This window comes from Nannobrachium achirus, assembly GCF_963921795.1.
Source record: "Nannobrachium achirus genome assembly, chromosome: 20".
Classification (NCBI taxonomy): domain Eukaryota; kingdom Metazoa; phylum Chordata; class Actinopteri; order Myctophiformes; family Myctophidae; genus Nannobrachium; species Nannobrachium achirus.
In genome coordinates, this window is record NC_137827.1 from 18,545,089 (window position 1) to 18,565,140 (window position 20,052).

General features: G+C 43.0%; 1 protein-coding gene across 4 annotated transcripts in view; it reads right to left on the bottom strand.

Annotated features, from left to right (window-relative positions):
• Positions 1 to 5,556: 5,556 nt before the first annotated feature.
• The window catches only part of LOC308306365 (regulator of G-protein signaling 6-like), a 31,358-nt gene continuing 16,862 nt past the window's right edge, over positions 5,557 to 20,052 (bottom strand). The window contains exons 8-13 of one of the 4 annotated variants that reach the window (XM_080751319.1): positions 18,932 to 19,104; positions 17,810 to 17,935; positions 17,207 to 17,393; positions 13,551 to 13,640; positions 11,011 to 11,073; positions 5,557 to 9,246 (exon numbers count right to left, since the gene is read on the bottom strand). In XM_080751319.1, coding sequence (XP_080607445.1) covers positions 9,196 to 9,246; positions 11,011 to 11,073; positions 13,551 to 13,640; positions 17,207 to 17,393; positions 17,810 to 17,935; positions 18,932 to 19,104 — 690 coding nt within the window. In that variant the 3' untranslated portion in view covers positions 5,557 to 9,195. Of the gene's footprint in view, positions 9,247 to 11,010; positions 11,074 to 13,550; positions 13,641 to 17,206; positions 17,394 to 17,809; positions 17,939 to 18,931; positions 19,105 to 20,052 lie in introns of all 4 variants that reach the window. The other 3 variants (XM_080751318.1, XM_080751321.1, XM_080751320.1) reach the window with 3 other exon arrangements.

Sequence of the window (20,052 nt, forward strand, 5' to 3'; positions counted from 1 at the left end):
AAGAGACATCTGTTCTGCTTGACTGAGTGATGGTCTAGCAGTCTAATGAACAGAGTCTCAACCCGGAGAATTCATGTTCAAATTCCAGTCCTCCTATATTTCAATGTTGGAGTATTTTGAAACTGTCAAGGCTAAAATCCTCAAAAGAGCTAAGAGACATCATCATACAGTGACTGATGGTTTAGTGTTCTAATGATCAGACTCTGACCACAGATGTTCCATGTTCGAGTCCCAGTCAACCCATAGTAGCCCTATTAATCATAGACTTTTATTTATTTTTCACAACTTTAGTTTAATTTTATTTAGACATTATATGATGTTTAATTGTGTTCATTTTCTTTAGCCTATCATATTTGGTGATTTGGTCATTGTTATTTTATTGAGGCTTTTGAGACTTATTGTAGTTGTTTTGTTTTTAATAGTTTTTTAGTTTTATTTAAGCTTTGAACCTCCAACGTTTGGTATGTGGAAGAAGCAAGTGAGAACATGATTATAATACTTAACCTTGTAGAATTTAGATAGAGTGACAATTTGAAATTGTGGTCTAGAACTGCAACCGTGAGTGTACAAACCACTGACATAGGCCTGCTGCCACAGAAGCGGGATCATCATCATTACACTTAATCAGTACTGCAGTTACCACCATAGCCACTTGACATCATGGAATCTCGGGATTACACGATTGCAGATATATGTTAATTGCCCGAGGATCGGATGCAATCTGTCTGAGAATTATAACATTGAGCTAGTGTGAAAATTATTTCAGTGTGTCCTGTTTTCAGTGATCATTTACAGTAGGTTTTGCAATGGTCGCTTATCTCCCAATTAGGGAGTCTTACTGGTTTAGTAGTCATCATTGTTCCTTGTTTTGCCTGCCTACCCTTGTTACTGTTACCTCCTTCACTCCCTGTGCTTGCTAGTTTTCTCCACCTGTGTCACCTGTGTCCTGTTAGTCTCTTAGCCAATCCCTGTGTTGATTGTCAGTTGTGTTCACCTGGGTCTGGTTAACACTGAGTATTTAAATCCTCAGTTCCTCAATTCTATCTCTGCCTGCACTTGAATGTTTTACAGTGTTCAGTAGTTATTTCTCTGTATATGCAACGGTTATTCTTGTGATCCTGTGTTTGGTGGAATCAACCTTTGTGTATTTGTCCTGCTCTGCCTCATGATTATCTCTTGAGTCACACCTTGATCAAAAGGAGTTTAGTATCTTTAAGTCAGCTACTGCATTGATGGGAATATTCTATGAAAAATGTCATACTCTGAGGAATAAGTCATACAATATTGCAGTTATAATATGTCATACTTTCTTGTGAGGCTAAATTGTTTGCTGTACAGCTATCAGTTGTTTTATTAAAATGATGTTTGTTGCAATAAATACAATGGAAGTGGTCGTTTTTATGCTAATCAATGAAGTTGGGTTTATAATACCACAATGAGAACAAGTTATAAGCAGTCATATTTTCTTATTCAACAGTTAAAAGTGAAAACCGCAAATGCACCTGATTCAACAAAAACATTGAAACTGCTATAGTTTTGATCACCTGAAACTAAGTTTCTCTAGTTTTTTTTTTTAACAAATTGTGCTTTCAATGAAATTGTAAATCTGGGTGTTCCAATAAGATGGTTTTAAAGAACAACCAACAAAACTTCAACAAAATTGGAGTTGTCATAATGAACCCTCCCTGGTCATAAGAGTAGATTCAGTCATTCTGTCAGGGGTAGAGGTGTTTGCCGTGGGTTTTCATCTATTGACCTGTCGGCTCTCCTTTTCACTTTAAATATAACCTCCGACTTTTCATTGGAGTGAAAAGCCTGGTGGTGCAGCACTAAAGCATAGGGCTCACAACCTGAAGGTTGTGGGTTTGAATCTAACTACTGCAAAATATTTAACTTTGGTCTTTTTTAGGCGAAATGCATGGAAGCAGCCCACCTCCCTCTTTTTTCTCTGGTAGGAGAGGGAGGAGCTTTGGAGGCAGCCCAACCTCTTCTTCACGCCCTCTTTTAGCTCCGGTATGAGAGGGTGGAGCATAGATAATCACGCCCTCTTTTAGCTCCGGTATGAGAGGGTGGAGCATAGATAAACCCTGCCTCCAGGGGGAGGAGTTTAATATATTTACATATTAATAATATAATTAATTTCCACATTTCTGTTTGATTCTTTTGAGGAATTTGTTGTTGTTTATTTGTGTACTTTGTTTATATTACCCCAATGCAAGTTTGACTTTAACCATTCCAGGTATTTTATTGAGGCTTTTGAGATTTTTGTTGTTGAAGTTGTTTGTTTTGAGTTTAGTTTTGTTTGAGCTTTGAACACACAACCTTTGGTACATGAACCTTTGATTTATCTTTTGAGCCATGCTGGCATGGAGAAATAACCGGGAATGTGATACTTAACCCACCTTTTAGAATTCAAATAGACAGTGAAAAGTTGAGTTATAGTTTTGTTTGAGCTTCGAACCCACAACCTTTGGTACACGAACCTTCGATTTATCTTTTGAGCCATGCTGGCACAGAGAAAATAACCGGGAATGTGATACTTAACCCACCTTTTAGAATTCAAATAGACAGTGAAAAGTTCAGTTATAGTTTTATTTGAGCTTCGAACCCACAACCTTTGGTTCACGAACCTTCGATTTATCTTTTGAGCCATGCTGGCATGGAGAAAATAACCGGGAATGTGATACTTAACCCACCTTTTAGAATTCAAATAGACAGTGAAAAGTTGATTTATAGTTTTGTTTGAGCTTCGAACCCACAACCTTTGGTATATTAAACCTTTGAGTTATCTTGTGAGCCACATTAGCTTGGAAGATACAAATGGGAATGTAATAATTAACCCACCTTTTAGAATTCAAATGGACAGTGAAAATGTTCATTAGTTTTGAACTCTTAACCTTCAAGCTATGAACCACTAATTCATCTCTAGCGCCACAACAGCATGGTAGAAAAAGACAAAATGTAATACATAACCCATTTAAAAAAATGTAGATGGACAGTGAAAATGTTCCTTTAGGAGCTTAGTTTGAGCCCCCAAACCTTCAGTCTACTAAAGAACATGTTTATCTCTCAAGCCAAAGTGGCCTGCAAGATGAAATTGGCAACCTATTACTTAATCCAGCTTTCAGAATTGTAATATAGACGATGAAAATGTTCTTTGTGATTGTTGAATCCTTAACCTTTGGTTTAGAATTCTCTCTTAAACCACATCAATGTGTTGTGAGGTTGTAGATCTATTTGTGAATAGATGAAGCCCACCTCCAGGCTAATGAGGCTAAATTGTTTGCAGTACAGCTATCAGTTGTTTTATTTAAATTATTGGTGTTTGTTGCAATAAATACCAGAAAGACACCCTAAAGGGCAAGGTCGCGCCATGTCTTGACCATCTGGCCAGTGATATATATTGGACCAGTTGTCCATATATGGAGACCCCTGGTACCAAAAGATATTCACAGATATGGGCTTAATATTGATGACAACAGGGATCTCCATATATGGACATAAAAGGGATTTGTTTCCCCTGGCATCAGGGATCTCAATATCTCCATATATGGGCATAAAGGGGATTCACAGTGATGTCAGAGTCAGAGTGATGTCAGAGCAGCAAATCCATAGACCGTAAAAAGAGCTCACGGACAGACACAGACATGATATGTCCTTTCTCATAGTAAACTGCAACCTTCGGTTGCAATTAGACCACTAGACCATCACTTAGTCTCCCTCAGGAAATGTTGTGCCCTGCCTAGCTGGTGCTGATACAGAGGTCTGTCTTCAACGTCCTATGCACGTCGTGTGGACAACATTGTCCGTCTGCTGGTTGTGTGCCCTGGTGATAGTCAGAGGCCTGACTTTGACGTTGTATGGACGTCCGGTTGTGTGACCTGTGGGTAGAGAGGTCTGTCTGTAGAAAAGACGTCATATTGACGTCTTTGTGCAACATTGAATTATGGCTTTTTGATTGAAATTTAAGTGTTTGTGGCCCAAGTAATTCATGAAAACCAGTGATATTGTGATCTCTATGTGATTCTTTTTAAATCATTAATTACCATGATGCCTGCGATTTGATCACGGAATCTCTGTGCTGAAAGTCTGAACATTAGACCTGTACACTACAACCCAATTATTTTATTACCGGTATGTAATCATCATGGTTAGTATGTCATTATATCATGTCAGTATAATGGTGAGTATGATGGCCAGTGTTATGTCAGTATCATACTTAGTATGTCAGTATAATGACCAGTATCATGGTCAGATTGATGTCAGTTTCATGTCAGTCTCAAGGTCAGAAACAGGGTCAGCAGGGCAGGAATTTCATGGAGGCCATGACCGCCGTTGCCCCTGTTTGGCCTTGTGCCGCTCAAACCAATGGCATCACTTGAGGCCACAGTGGCCTTAATGCCCCAGCTGACTGTACCACTTCCCCCTTCTTGTCAATATGTAGACAGTAGACACCGGTGTCTCTTTCTTGTCATGTAGACACCAATGTCTTTTGTTGAAATCTTAACTCCCCAAGTCCCCATCTTTAAACCAATCCAGTGACTTTGATTGGTGCAGGGCTGAGCATGGATCAGACTGTAATGCCTCTATCAGAGTCGGTACCACGGTGGTAAGCTATCCACCGCGGTGTAGTGCGGTGTAGTCTTTTTGAGTCATAAAACTACAACGTTAACGCTCAAAAAGACTACACCGCGGTGGATAGCTTACCACCGCGGTACCGACTCTGATAGAGGCTTCAATACCATCATTTATCTACGCATTTCACTGCAGATTAGATTATCATCCCTAATCCTTAAATTCAACAAATTCTTTCAATGACCTAAAATCTTGTTTTATTTGATGGCCTTCCTGCCCTGGCATTTGTGCCCTCAAAAAATGGACAACACCAAAGGCCAAGCGGCCTTGCCCCTACAGGCCTGATGGACAGTATCATATAGTCCTAGGCTAGAACAAAAGAACACTTCAAACGCACATGTGAACACATCAATACATGTCAGCAGAGTTCAACTCAATAAAAGACAGGCGACAACAGGTCCAGCAGTTTTATTATTTGGTACCCATAATAAGATAGTAGGTGCTTGGGTCTGTTAAGCTTGATTTGCACTCCATCGTATGGCGATGTCGCTTGCCGACAAAACCTGATCTTCTCGGCAAGTGACACCGTTGTACTACAAAGTTAAAATCAGGCTTTAGAGTGCCAGTAGTTATCTTGCTGATTGAGAAACTAGAAGCACAAAATGCCCTGGATATTTTACATGCATAGTAATGTGCCCATATCATAAAGTGTGCTTTTAGATAATGAAAATCTATAGAGCTGTGTGTGTGTGTGCGCGCGCGCGCGTGTATATATATATATATAGCCTATATATATATATACACACACACACATACTGTATGTAGACACACATACACAAAATGCACTCTGTACATAGTGCCCCGGGAGAATATGAAAATCTATAGAGCTGTGTGTGTGTGTGTGTGTGTGTGTGTGTGTGTGTGTGTGTGTGTGTGTGTATATATATATATAGCCTATATATATATATACACACACACACACACATACTGTATGTAGACACACATACACAAAATGCACTCTGTACATAGTGCCCCGGGAGAATAATATTCAGCATAGTATTCAATACAGACTCGATGAATTAAGCAGTTCTGCCGACGTTATAATCCGGATGTTTATGATCTATCAATAATAATAAATATCAACTGTACAGTGCATTGCAATGACTCTAATAGAAAATAATTGCCTGGAATATATAGCTAAGTTCACTGGTTCAGTGGTGTAGTGTAATTGTCACCATAGCAGCCGCTGGCAGTTGACAACAAGGCCCCACGGTGGAGCTAGTGAGACTGAATTCTCCTCAGTCCAAGCACACTTTCTGTCAGTAGGAGGAGGAGGCCATATCAGGAGAGAGAGGTGTGTGTTGCACTAGATCAGTGGTTTTCAACCCTTTTCATATCAAGGTCCATTATTTATCCGGTATTTGAGCCACTGACCACCATTTGATGAGACATATCCTTCTCAGACCCGAAACGTAGAATATTTTGTTATGGTTGGATACGATTTCGTCCACAATTCCATGCTGTATTGATGTGGTACCATAGGAGAAATAACAGGCCAACGTTGATCAAGTAATGCAAATGCTTAACAATACTTCAACTCTTGAGAGCAGGTCTCAAGAGTTTCATTTCACATTCTCAATCTCATGAGTTAAAGATCTATAAGCGTCCATTTGGTTACCAACTCTCCTTCATTTAGCTGGGGACCACCTGGAACCGGCCCTCAAGGACCACTGGTAGTCCCCAGACCACTGGTTGAAAACCACTGCACTAGACGTATGGAGGGCATAACAGTGGCAGCCATTTTGTGGCCGCCATAAATCGAAACCCCGTTCGTCTTTCCTGTCGAGATTTCTGAAATATTTAAATAAATTATTTGAAGCCTGGAACCAAGCCTGAATCCGGGCTCCTGGTATTTGATTTTGTGTCCAAAAGAATACTGTAATATTGAATTATTTCATATCATATACTATAATACATGCCCTTGAAGTCCTTCTTTTGTGTTTTTCAAATAATTTTGGACACAGAATCAAATGTTTTGTGCTCCAGGAGCCTGGATGGCTTGGCCTGCAGGCTTAAAATAATTTATAACAATATTTTCAGAAATCTCTATGAAGAAAAAAACAAAATGGGATTTAGGCCTATATATGCGGCACCACAACATTTCCGCCACTGATATGAACCTATTGCGTAGCCATGATGGGTCAAAGAATGTTTCCAGTATTTGGTGGGTCATGATGATGATGTCCAAGCATGATGGATAAAGGGCCTTTCTATTGTCTTTGGAGAGAGAAACTGCAGCTTGCCGCTGGCTTTCCACACCATTTTGCAAGCTTCCCCTAAACATCGACTAATTCTCCAGTAACATGCAGTTATAAACCAAGGGTTGACAAAATAGTTCTGAACATGGAGACACGTCCTTGAAGAACAGATATGTGGCATCATTTGACAAAGAAAAAAAGAAGGTCATTCATGCAACACAACAGCAATCAAACAGAGATGAACACCCCACATTAGTTGGCCTTGCATTCTCTCTTACATTACATGAGCTGACATCATAAAAAGGAATAGGCCACCACTGCAGTTTCAAGACCTGGGCTGGTCTTGTGGCTTACCTACCACTAGATGGAGCTGTGGCACTGACAAGAATGAGTAGATTACACTTGGGAGTCCCAACAAGCATGTGGACACCCTTCCTGCTTGACACAATTAAAAGTGACATTCATCGAGAATTTGCATAATCACACACAAACTATGACTGAAAGAAATTTTAAATTTGTGATAATTTCGCTTCGAACAAACAGGACTGCATAACTGTTTTTTTTTTTTTTCTTCTTTCTTTTTTTTAAGCTTCCCTACAATTCAAATAGATATTTCTTCATTGGTAATGACAAATGTGAGGGTTTATGGCCTGAAATAAACACAACTTATGTTTTCGAAAATATTCTGCTGACATTAGAAGATGGTCAATGGTCTACCTGTTATGTAATCGGAATGGTAAACGGCCAAACCTCCAATTAAAGCCATCTAAGTGGAATATGAAGTTGGTATTGTAATATGTATTGTGTCTCTCAGCATACACTGTGCCATACATCTTGCTACAAAGAACTAGAGTATTAGACCTAGCCATTAATTCAATAAACAAAGACATTTTGATGACTGCAACGATGCTTTGTTCAATGCTACATTAAGCCCTTATGCCGGATTTTGGAATGTAATGAAGCATGGAAAATTATACCCTCAAAAATCATTTCTGTAGACTGCAGCAGTTACAAATGTATATGGCCAAACAGAGATATAGTCCTGATCACTACCAAAAGATTATGTTCATCAGTAAAATGACATATTATGTGCTTTATAAGAAACAGACATGGTATAAATTTCAAATCTATAAAAAGATACTGGATATATATATATATATATATATATTTATCTATATATCTATCCCAAGTGTTTTCCTGTTCTCTTTATTGCTGGCTGCCTTGTGAATAAAGAGACGTACTGTATGTAAAGTTAATGTGAATATATTCCAACGTGCTTCTTTGTCCTTATGTATAACCAGGTGTGTCTGTGTCTGAAGTAGGACTGTTCCCAACTTTTATCGGTCAATAGTTAGCATAGGATTTGTTGTTGCCTAAACGAATAGTCCATCCAAATCAATCAACGCTTCTCCCACGTCTGTCTGCAAACGTACGCGAACCGTACGGAATGAACTCTAGATGTAGTGGTGGTGGTGGTGCACAAAGACAAAATATCTTTTCAATTGTTACGTGTATAATATTCCATGGTATTAAACATGAGTTATCAACTCAAGTAGACGGACATCCTATATTTTGTGAAATGCTTTTGACCAATAATCTGGATGTGCTTAATTTATATGCTGCATGCCGTGTGGTGCGTTATTGGCTGAGATTTCCCTTGTCCTTTACACTCAGTGCTTGTATTATGGGATAACTAAGCCCAGCAGTACCCAGTGTCACCAGTTGGGATCCTTAACCATTTCTGGTTCCTTAGTGATTCCCTCTAAATGGTCAGATTCCCTTAAACCATTCTTTTTTAAGGGAGTTCCAAATGGCCCCGTACAGGTCTGTAACTCTGAGTATGTACGAATGGAACCAAATGGACCCTCACGGGTCCATTTGGTTCCATTTGTACCCTCTCAGAGTTATGGTGGTCCGTTGCGAACGAGCGGTATTGTAACTGTATAGCAGACGTGACGTCCACAGACACGACCAGCTCTCTGACAGTGCGAGTGAGACAGAAACCGGGTTCCGGAAACGGTCCCCCCCCCCCCCCACAATGTGATGGAACCGATTCCGTGTTCCTTCCCATGTTGGCTCCGGTTCCTCGCGGTTTCTCCAGGATTCCGGATCCCACCGATAGTCACCAGTGCTACCCTCCCAGTGTAGCAGCAGCAGCGGTGGCGGCGGAGGTCCCCTCGGCAGTGTCTGCGAGTGTCATCATCACCCGGAACAGCAGCTCTACCCTGCAGCCAAGCTCAACCAACAACGCTCCTCCAGCCACGGCAGCCTCCGTCCCCGGTTCCCCCGTTCCCTCGTCGTCGTGGTGAGGACCACCCCTATGCGGGGGTCCGGCGGCCGCGCAGCTCCAGCCCAGGCTGTGTCAGGACGACTGCATCAGGCCCGTCAGCCGCTTCCCCGTCAACGACTTGCCCTGGAGGAACCGGAAAGACCCAAGACGGGGGGAAAACAAAAACAAAACAAACGACAACGTCACTGACACGAGCTTCGGCCTAAACCAACATGTAAAGCGTGAGGAGAGTCAGTGTGACACACATTGTCTCGACTGCATTGGTTTGCGAGACGTTTGGTAACACTTTTACTTAGAGGTGGGTTCTATAATGTATTATAATCGCATTTATAATGCATTGCAATGCGCTTATAAGGCATTGAAACACTTGTTATAAATGCTTATAACGTATTATAAGTGCTGGTCTTAATGCATTATAAGCTCAGTGGAACAGCACATTATAACTAACTTAACTTAGTTATAAATTGCCGTTGCTATAAGTTGTAAGAGCCATTCTGACTTGATCATGTTAATTGATGATGTCATAGTAGGGCATGGTCAAGGGGGATGGTGTTTTCTGCTGGTGTTTCAGTCCGAGCGTATCAAAGGGTGCATTCGGAAATGCGCACCGGGTGTGTGCTCAGTGTAGTGAGTGCCTAAACCTAACCCTAACCCTAATCCTAACCCTAACCCTAACCCTAACCTCAGTAAAACTATGCCTAACCCTACCTAACCTCAGTAAAACTATGCCTAAACCTAACCATAACCCCTAACCCTAACCACACCCGGTGCGCATTTACGAACACACCCTTTGATACACTCTGACTGAATCACCAGCAGAAAACACTCTCCCATGGTCAAGGCCAAGTTGCCAAGGTATTTAATGGGTCTCAATCAAGCAGCAGCCGGGGCAAACAGTTTTCAACTGTGTTTCATCTATACCGTGTTCTGTATTTGTGCCTTGCATGTTTTATTTCGATTCTTTTAGTATGCTAAAGTGTAGGACCTTAGTAACAATAAATATCATTTAACATCAACTATTGACACGTTTGGACTTCAGTTTTGTTTTGATCACACGTTTAACACTCCAAGTATTGGACTTGGGCACTATGCATAATTATACACATTAAGCGAGTGTTATTACACATAATGAGTGCATCATAATGCATTTTCTAAAACGGCTAGTTCCATTCCTTGATTCTGATTGGCTGGTTGCTGTGGTATATGAGACTATAACCCACACCTTGAATCAGTTTATATCAAACCCAGGTGCGTTGTTTCTTTCCACAGTGTTCCACAGTGCACCAATTATCTGCACCTGTGTTGTTTCTGCAGCCTGGCCGGGAACTACTTTCTTGTAGCTGGGGACTACTTTCTTGCAGAGCAGACCTTATTGTGTATTATTAGTGAAATAGAACAGTTTTAATTGGTACATGTCTATGATTTTTCCTGACGCCATATTGTAACCGTTTTAGAAAAGTAATAAGCCACGCGAGGCTTGTGGTTACCTGTATTTTACACCGGCTGAGAGGGTTGGAGACATTCGGCTGCGCCTCGTGTCTCCCCACGCCTCTCAGCCGGTGTAAAATACCAGGTAACCACTCGCCTCGCGTGGCTTATTGCTTCAATAAGTGTGGTTATAACGCACTATAGACCCAACCTTCATATAAAGTCTCACCAGAAGTTTCCTCACAAAACAACCACATAACCGTTGCTATAATACATCTTAACACCAGCAGCACAATAATAGCAATTAATGGACTGTCACTAGAGTGGAATGTGGTCATCACAGTTCACACACTGCAGAAAAAACAAAAGCCACTGGTAGTGAGTCAGCCAGTGTGGTCTGTGGTGGTGGTGGTGGTGGTAGTGGTGGTGTGGGCAGCCCCAGCCTCCATGATGACTTACCACGCTGCGTGTGAACTTCTCCAGGGAGGTGCGACGGCCCTGCTCAGTGTCTGCTGGCTGCTGCTATTGGGGGGGAAGCAGGGTGAGGGATTTGGGTCAGGTCAGGGTGTCCACGGAGGGGGTGGGGGTGGGTGGGTGGGTGGGAGGATTCGGGTGGGTGATATAACAGTAGATAGTATAGCGAAGAGGAGGAGCAGGAGGAGGAGGAGGCAGTGGGAGTGGTGTATAAGCAATAAGGATCCAAGGGACAAAGTGGAGGTCACAGCCAGTGGCGTCAGTTCAGAAAAAGCTTACGGTATGGCAACATGACTGGTGTCTTGCACGCGCGCGAAGGCGCCCGTTCAAGACTCCGGCCATGTTGCTATACCTTAGCAACATGCACAATGAAAGTAAGTCATTTACCATGAGAGGGAGTGGGTTGTTGGCTGATTTACCACGGTTTCAGGGTTGTGGCACGAGGCGAAGCTGAGTGCCAAACAACCCTGAAACAGTGGTAAATCAGCCAACAACCCACGACCCTCGAATGGTAAATTGCTTTTCTACCATTCTACCATATAAATGAAAGAAAACACAGTTGTAACTTGCAAGGTTATTGGAAATGTTACAACTGCAACACAACAGTGGGCGGGGTCCATGAGCCAACTCAAGGTTGTTGATTGATTTACCACTGTTTTAAGCCAATCAGAATCCAGTATCTGAACATGTGACCACAAAAAGTAGTAGAAAGTACATTTTATTATTTCCCCCTGTAGCCAAGGTATGGCAGCTGCCATAGCTTGCCATACCCAATTGACGCCTCTGGTCACAGCATAGGACATATTTTAATACAGTGAGAGAGTGAGAGTACCGGTGACAGGCCAGCAGGGGGCGGCGTGCCTAAGCAGGGAGTGAGGAAGGAAAGCTAATGATACACAGAGGTAGCTGTGATTGGCTACAAGACACTCCATTACATAGAAACTACCATCTGATAGATTTCTACTGTTTACGCAGATTGGAGAAAGTATGTTAAGTCAAGAGAACTTTAGCGACAGTTTTTGGGTTGATGACAAACAAGTGTTTCTCAAACTTTTACATTTCAAGGTCTCCAATTAACTACATGACAGTGTACAAATGGAACCAAATGGCATTTGCTTTCATTTGTAGGCTACACTGTCAGAGTTACAGACTTAAAGATCAAGTGCCATGATTTCCCCCCCGCCCCAAAACATGATTATCAGGTATTATGATTATACTAGAAGGAAGACTTTTTTCAAAAAAGTGTACAGAAAGAGTTAAAATTAGGTTTTTATGTGGCCACATCACCCACCAGTTCATTGCGACCGTCAGGGAGCAGTTTACTATGAAAACCTCCACCGGCCGTCCGTCCGTCGGTCGGTCGGTCACACGTCACACGTCACACCTTTGCCCTGCTCATATCTCCGCATCAGTATATAGGGCTTGTTTGTTTATTGTATGACATCACGCCACATCATCAGCTGTGGACTCTGTGATGTCATCGTATCGCATCAGTATATAGGGCTTGTTTGTTTATTGTATGACATCACGCCACATCATCAGCTGTGGACTCTGTGATGTCATCGTATCTCCATATATGGCCATCTCCGTATATGGAGATATAAGTCGTCCATGCCCAAGTATGGGCTGGTGAGGTCAGACTTTGTGTGATGCGTAGGTTATCTCCATATATGGAGATTAAACATTCCAGGCAATGCTCTCTTCCCTGGTGAGAATTGCCCCTTTATATAGGGCTTGTTTGTGTATTGTATGACATCACGCCACATCATCAGCTGTGGACTCTGTGATGTCATCGTATCTCCATATATGGCCATCTCCGTATATGGAGATATAAGTCGTCCATGCCCAAGTATGGGCTGGTGAGGTCAGACTTTGTGTGATGCGTAGGTTATCTCCATATATGGAGATTCAACATTCCAGGTGTAACTATGGCTACCCGTATGACGTGAGAGGTGGAGGTTGTGATATTTGTGGAGATAAGCGACCAACGGTCGCTTATCTCCCGATTAGGGAGTCTTACTGGTTAAGTATGCCTGGTTGTCATGGTGGGTGGTGACCCAGCTGAAGTTAGCCACACCCACAGTGTAGGGTGAATGGTAAAAGGGGAGGGGATGATTATATGATGTCATTTTATCTGTGTTTTTCGATTGGCACTCTTTTGACCCTCAAGGTTTCAGCCTCCAGGAAGAAACCCCAAATACAAAGGGAATACATCATTTCTCATAACAACCACGCCAGGGGGTCTAATGAAGTACTGTCAAACCTCCTAGACCTAGACACATGAAAACCAGAAAAAATGACAAAACTATGGCACGGCCTCTTTAAAAGGAACCCACAGAGTCCCTGGAATCCACTTTGAGAAACACCGCTCTAACTTCTGACAGAAACATGAACCGAATTAACATTTTTGTACAGTGCGATTTACAGGGAAATCGGGATAGAAGAATGAAGTCGTCACATCATGAGGTGAGGAAATGGAGGGAGCACGACGACAATGTGTGAAAACAACAGTGAGTGTGTCTTACCTTCTTCCTGGCCAACAGGAGGTCTTGGTAGATGTTGGACCGCAGGAAGCGTGCATAGCTGTCACTTTTCATTAGCTTGTAGATGTGCTCCTGAAAACAGGAAAGAGAACTGGTGAGCGTGCGTGCGTGCATGCGTGTCAGCCTGGGGGTTACGAAATGTAGGAAGGGAGGAAAATAGAGAGTAGGGATATGACGATATGAACATTGCATATCACGATGACCAAAGAAATCGCCATTTACGATATTATTGCGATAATCGGAATCCATTATCCTGGGGCGGAACATGCGCGAAAAACTAGCAGATCTACAAGCTCACAATGCGGCGTGAGCTTGTAGATCGGCTATTTTTTGGCAAAGACATTTGATAGAGTGAAAAAAGATTGTATAAAGTATGTACGTATATTATAAGTATCTTTGACCAATTATAGAGGGTTTAAGTGGTACCGGATATGCAGCTCGGCAAATAAAAGGTGCATTGTTCCCGGTGTATGACGGAGGAAGATATCACGATAAATTCAATCTCCACGATACGATTATCGCGAGTGTTTTTTTATCGCGATAAACGATAATATCGCATACCATCCCATCCCTAGCGTGCATGTGTGTCAGCCTGGGGGTTACAAAATGTAAGAAGGGAGGAAAAAAGAGAGAGAACGTGAGAGAGACAGAAAGAGGGAGGAGGGGGGTAGTAATGGAGAGAGAGAGAGAAGGTTGATGTTATGTAATATGCAATAGTGGTCAGTGGAGGGAGGAGGGAGTGTTTGGTGTTAGACCAAGCGTGCAAACATGAAAAGGAGGATTTCCCGGGAGAGGGTGGCAGAGTGAACGCTGCATCCGTCAGCTGTAATTCCTTGCCAGTAGGGCACAACACCAACACCGATTGTGAACTGCTTGCATGGGCCCCGTTTCACGCACATTACCCGCCCCATTAGACCCTGGCCAAAACAACGGGACTTATCCGAAGCAGTGAGGTCTCCACCGTTCTCCTGCTAATGCCCTTCGTGTTTTTCCATACGAGCGAATGCATGCACATTGTAGGGGATTTCCGTGCTGCCAAGAGCTCTGTGTGTGTGTGTGTGTGTGTGTGTGTGTGTGTGTGTGTGTGTGTGTGTGTGTGCGTGCACAAAGCTGTTTACAGGGTTACTATTGTACTAGTATTGTAGGGTGCTGTGTTGCTGTCCGCTATCGAGCCTGGTAACGTAGGCACCTTGTAATAGTAGCAGCCCAGTAGGCCCGGTAGGCCTTCCGGTTGTGCCTCGCGGCCTACGCTACATACAGTAGGCGGCAGCATTCCTACGGCAGCCGAGCAGTGCCCTCAGAGGGAGTCGACAGCATGTTACAGCCTGGTCGCGGAGGTACCCCCAATCAGTCGAACTTAGCTCCTGACTGGCGAGTGTGAATGCGCTTCCAGGTGGGGGGGGGGACAACTGTAGGCTCCTAGGGTGCTGCGTTGCTGTCCGCTATCGAGCCTGACTCTTTAGTAGACTGGTAACGTACAGTACGTGCCTTGTAATAGTAGCGGCCCGGGTTCGCCTCGCGGCCGATGCTACTACGTTATGTTCACACAGGTGTGCGTGGGTATCCCTGCATACAACACGTGCACGTCAATGGCAGTGGTTCTCAAATTGGGGTTCCAGGGATCCCCAAGGGTCCTTGTGGGGGTTCCATAGTCCCTGGCTAAATGACAGATATTGAGGAACCAAATGAATAGTTAAAAGTCTGTTAACTCTGTGAGTGTATACGTGGAGTAAAATACATGTCCATTTGGTTCCATTTGTACACTCTCAGAGTTATGGGGTTCTGTGGCCTGAATGCACACCAAACTGGCGGTCCTTGAAATTAGTAAGAGAAGTCCTTTTTGAATGAAGGTCAGTGCGACGGGGAAACATATTTTCTGCATTAATAGTTGCCGTGAAGTGAAGACAACCGTGCCTGATTCTTTTTTGCTCCTCGAAATTAAAAAAAGTTTGAGAACCACTGGTCCTACACCAGTGGTTCTTAAACTTTTAACTGGAGGCCTATAAGAGAAATGTCTTTAAAGTCTCTACAGTTTTTTTTATGTTTGTTTAAGGAATTTCAATGATTGATTGATTGATTGATCTCGATCAATTGATAAATCGAACCTTTCTCATTTCAAAACAAACAAACCAACAGACAACAAACTCCAGTGCACGCAAGAAGCTGATCAGCCACTGGGACAGCTGATGGGAAATTTAGATTTAAAAAACTCACTCATTGATTCACTAGTATACCAAAATGTGTTTTAACTGAAAATAAAATCACCCCTAATGTGAAGTGAGCTTTTATGAGTATACCCTGGGTGTACTAGAAACTTTCAGTCGGTTGTGCCAAGATGTAGGCTTAGATGTAGCTTAGCTCCTTCCAGGAGCACTGCTCAAAAATTGCTTCTAGGGCAAAATATTTATAAGCGATTAAACATGCGATACATTTCGATTCATTAATTACAAAGCCTCTAATTAATTCGTTTTCCCACTGATCCACTGTTTGGGAAACACTGTTAAGCTATACACATTCATGCGGGGGGAAGACAGGGCTCAGGTTAACCCATTTAGACCGGGTACGCATTATTATTTTATGCGTTATCTATTGGAAAATAGCAGATATACAAGCTCACAGCGAGCTTGTAGATCTGCTATTTGTGAAAAATCATGGAAATTTGTCAATATTCAAGTCTTCGAATATTTTGACCCGATTCTATAAGTGTCTCTTCTAAATCCTTCTAAGGTTTTCTGAAAATCCTATGTTTCTATGTTAGTGGTGCTCAAACTTTTTCATGTGAAGGACCCCCAGAATTACATGTATTTGGCCCTGGACCCCCATCTCAAAACATGTTGTTCCAGGGACCACCCAGAAGCAAAATATTTGAGTTAAAAATGTTTGCTTTTAAAAAGATATATTCAAAGACCTGCTATTTTTCAAAAATAGATCTACAAGCTGTGAGCTTGTATAGCTGCTATTTTTCAATAGTTAAAGCAACACATTCCCTGCTAACCCAAAAAATGCCTGTGCGCTCATAATGCCTGTTATAACTATATTTAATCATTACAGAGATTCAATGCACTGACTATGAACCGCCACTAGACCACCACTAGAGAGAGCCATCTATTAGTCTATCATAGCTCTGAATTGTCTGCAATGCCAGGGTGGAGCCTCTAATGAAGCCTAAAGGCTTATAATGAAAGCAGATGGAAGCGCTTCGCCGAAAACAACGAGGGCGCCTGCGCGGCCCACGTGCGTCGGATCGTGCACGTAACCTATCGACGCACAGATTGGATGCACACGCCACACGCCATCAAAATCAGAATCAAAATCCGACCTACTGAAGCGGAGATATGTTTTTTATTTTGCATTGTAGGCTATGGCTAAAAAGCCCATGCTAATAATGTAGAAATCCTGCAATTCCGGATACGTCATGATCTCATCCTTTTTCTTCACACTCGTTTTGACCGTTTTTTCCGCAAAAAATATGAAAAAAGTCTAAAAAATTGCTTTTTATAAAAAAGACGATTCAAAAGACGATCGGCAGAGAACCCCATAGTTAAAAAGACGATTTGGAGGACGATCCGCTGGGAGTGAGTTAAATAATTCTAGGCCTAAATGGCTTTTAAAGGAGACGTGCTGACTGATGTGCCCACCTGAGCGTCCTCGAAGCTGTAGCGGCCCGGGTCCTTGATGTTCTGGCTGGTGCGCTCGTAGCTGTGGGAGTCCAGGTTGATGGAGCTGGGCGCTCCCTCCGCCAGGAACTCCTGCCAGATCTCCTGGGCCCGGGACGCCACCTCCTGGAGCGGCCGCCGCTTCAGCTCCTGCACCGCCAGCCAGAACCTGGGGGATATGGATGGATGACCACGACATCAGGGCTTCTCAAAGCGGGCTCCAACCCAGCAAAATGTCTTAATACAGCATCACAATCATTTGAATCCCTTTGGCGTGTTTTGGGAGGGACTAGTGGAAAAGAGATCGAGTAGAACTAAGACAAGTCATCATAGGTGTGTGTGGGTGTCACATGCCGAAAATAGCCGATCTACAAGTTCACAACGTGTCGCAGCATGCAGTTAAGCAGATTGCAACTGTAGATTTAGTAAGTCGAGTAAAATCTTTTGATATTTAGTCAACTAAAACCAGACTTAAAGTAGGCCTAAAACATTTCAGGTGACTAAACTATTACTAAAACTAGACAGAATTGTGTTCAAAAGACTGACTAAAACTAAACCAAACTTTGCTTTAAGGCACAGACTCACTGCAGGTTCTCTGAGCTGAACTCGGACTCCAGGAACTTGAGGAACTGGTCTCGTCCTGCCGGGTCCTTCAGAGCCTCCTCCATGGAGAAGCCCCACTTCTTCACTCTCTGCTGGCTGGGGTCACGGCTGCTGGGAGGACACAGCATGGAATACAACACAATACAACAGTTCACCTCACTGCCATTCCATGTAATTTTTAGTGCACGGATCATTTTTTAGTGCACGGATCGTGCACGCCCATGCCTAGATCATGCACCATATGTGTGCACTGTGCACGCTGTTCACAGCTTTCAAAAACGGGAAAACTCGGGAAACTATGGCAGTCTGGGGGTACTGTAATAACTCTGGAAACTCGAGGGGAGGGGGCAGCAAATGAGATAATGAGACAAGAGCCATGACGCATGCTCCTCATGTCCTCGTTTGTTGTCTTGATGAAGAAGCAGAAAGCAAATGCCACAGTAAGGCAGGGGGAGGAAGAGAGAGAGAGAGAGAGAGAGAGAGGGAGAGAGAGAGAGAGGGGGAATGAGAGGGGTGGCAGGGAGAACGGGGAGGGCAAGCCTGTTTCAGCCTGTTTCACCCACCCAACAATAACAAGGCCAATGCTGGGCACCGGTCGCGTCGAGACATTTGTCAAATACTGTGAATGCTTTTATTAGTCGCAGACGTATAGGCTGCTACATACTGTAACTTTCGTATGTCCTGTTCAATTTCCAACTATAAGTGTGTTTAAATCAAATGTATATATTTCAAAGGTATTGATGATGAGACATTTACTATTTTATTTGTCTAAGAATAACTGTCTAATAAATAAGCATCCTGTCCAAATGTGTTGACATTAAGATCATTATTTACAGACACAAATTACATTTTTTCTTTTCTTTTTTACATTTACACAAATCTTCTGTTATGGGGGTCCCTGGCACAACAAGGCCAAATGCATGATCAGTTTGGGGGTCCTTGACATGAAAATGTCTGAGAACCACTGCGTTAAGCACCCAAGGCCTCCTCAATTTAGCTGACCCTAGCACTGCAATTGGTCATCTGCCCTCAGCAGACTCTCAACCACACCCCCTGATCCACACCCCCCCCCCCCCCCCCCCCATCACCCAGTGGTGGTCTCACCCGGCCTCCAGGTCCCAGAAGGAGGTGTCATCGGTGACCCAGGGGTTGGAGGGCTCCGTGGCCGCCACGAAGGGGTCATACTCCATGAACTGCTCCGTGTAGCACATCAGGCTGTCTGCCACCTTGGACACCTTCATGCAGTGTCTGTCCAGCTGGACGTTCAAGAAGGAGATCTGATGGACGGACAGACAGACAGACAGACAGACAGACAGACAGACAGACAGATAGGGCATAGTGATTTTTAGTATTCGAATTATTCGACTTCAAAGTATTCGAATAGTCGAATATTCGACAGGACTGGCCAAACTGTCAAATATTAAGTAAGCAAGAGGCGAACAAATATGTTTATTTTGGGGGTCACGGCCTAAAAAGGTTTGAAAACCCCTGGTATAGAGCATATAACAAATTCATCCACCAGGGGCATTGACAACTCATTCTCGTGACTTCCTATCTAGCCAAGCTTTATAAACTATACATTTTTTAAAGAGAAAACAATAAAAAAAATACAAATAAGTGAATATTCGACTTCAGTGAACAACGTTGAATAGTGACTTTGATATTTGAATATTTTAATATTTGGTGAATGCCCTACAGACAGACTGAGTGAGTGACTGGCTAATACAGCGATTCCCAGATTGCTAGTAAAATCATTGGCAAAACTCTAAGATATTATTCAGGGACGTGCAGAGAATGTTAGAGAGGCAGGGGCTGAAATGTCTAAAAGGGCCTTTTGGTGAAAATATTGAAAATAGCAGACCTCCTGACCTTGGAGGTCGGCTATTCAATACTTGACACCACACTAAACTAAGCATAAAAAAGGCTATATACTGGAGATGTGGCGTACGGCATGGATTTCACAGTGAGGGCAATTCTTTCAACATAAGACGAGGCATTCAAGTTCAGGAGAGTTTGGACAGGTATGGCATGGAAAGAGGGCATTTGCATTTCCTTCACCATAGTAAAAAAATGCATTCATGGTCTGCAGAGGGCACTTTTTAAAGACGGATAAAAGGGCAGGGGCTCAAGCCACCTTTGATGTCTATGTCAGGGGTTTTCAAAGTGGGTGACAGGGCACCCTGGGGTGCCGCGACGGCAGTCCAGGGGTGCCGCGAGATCATTTG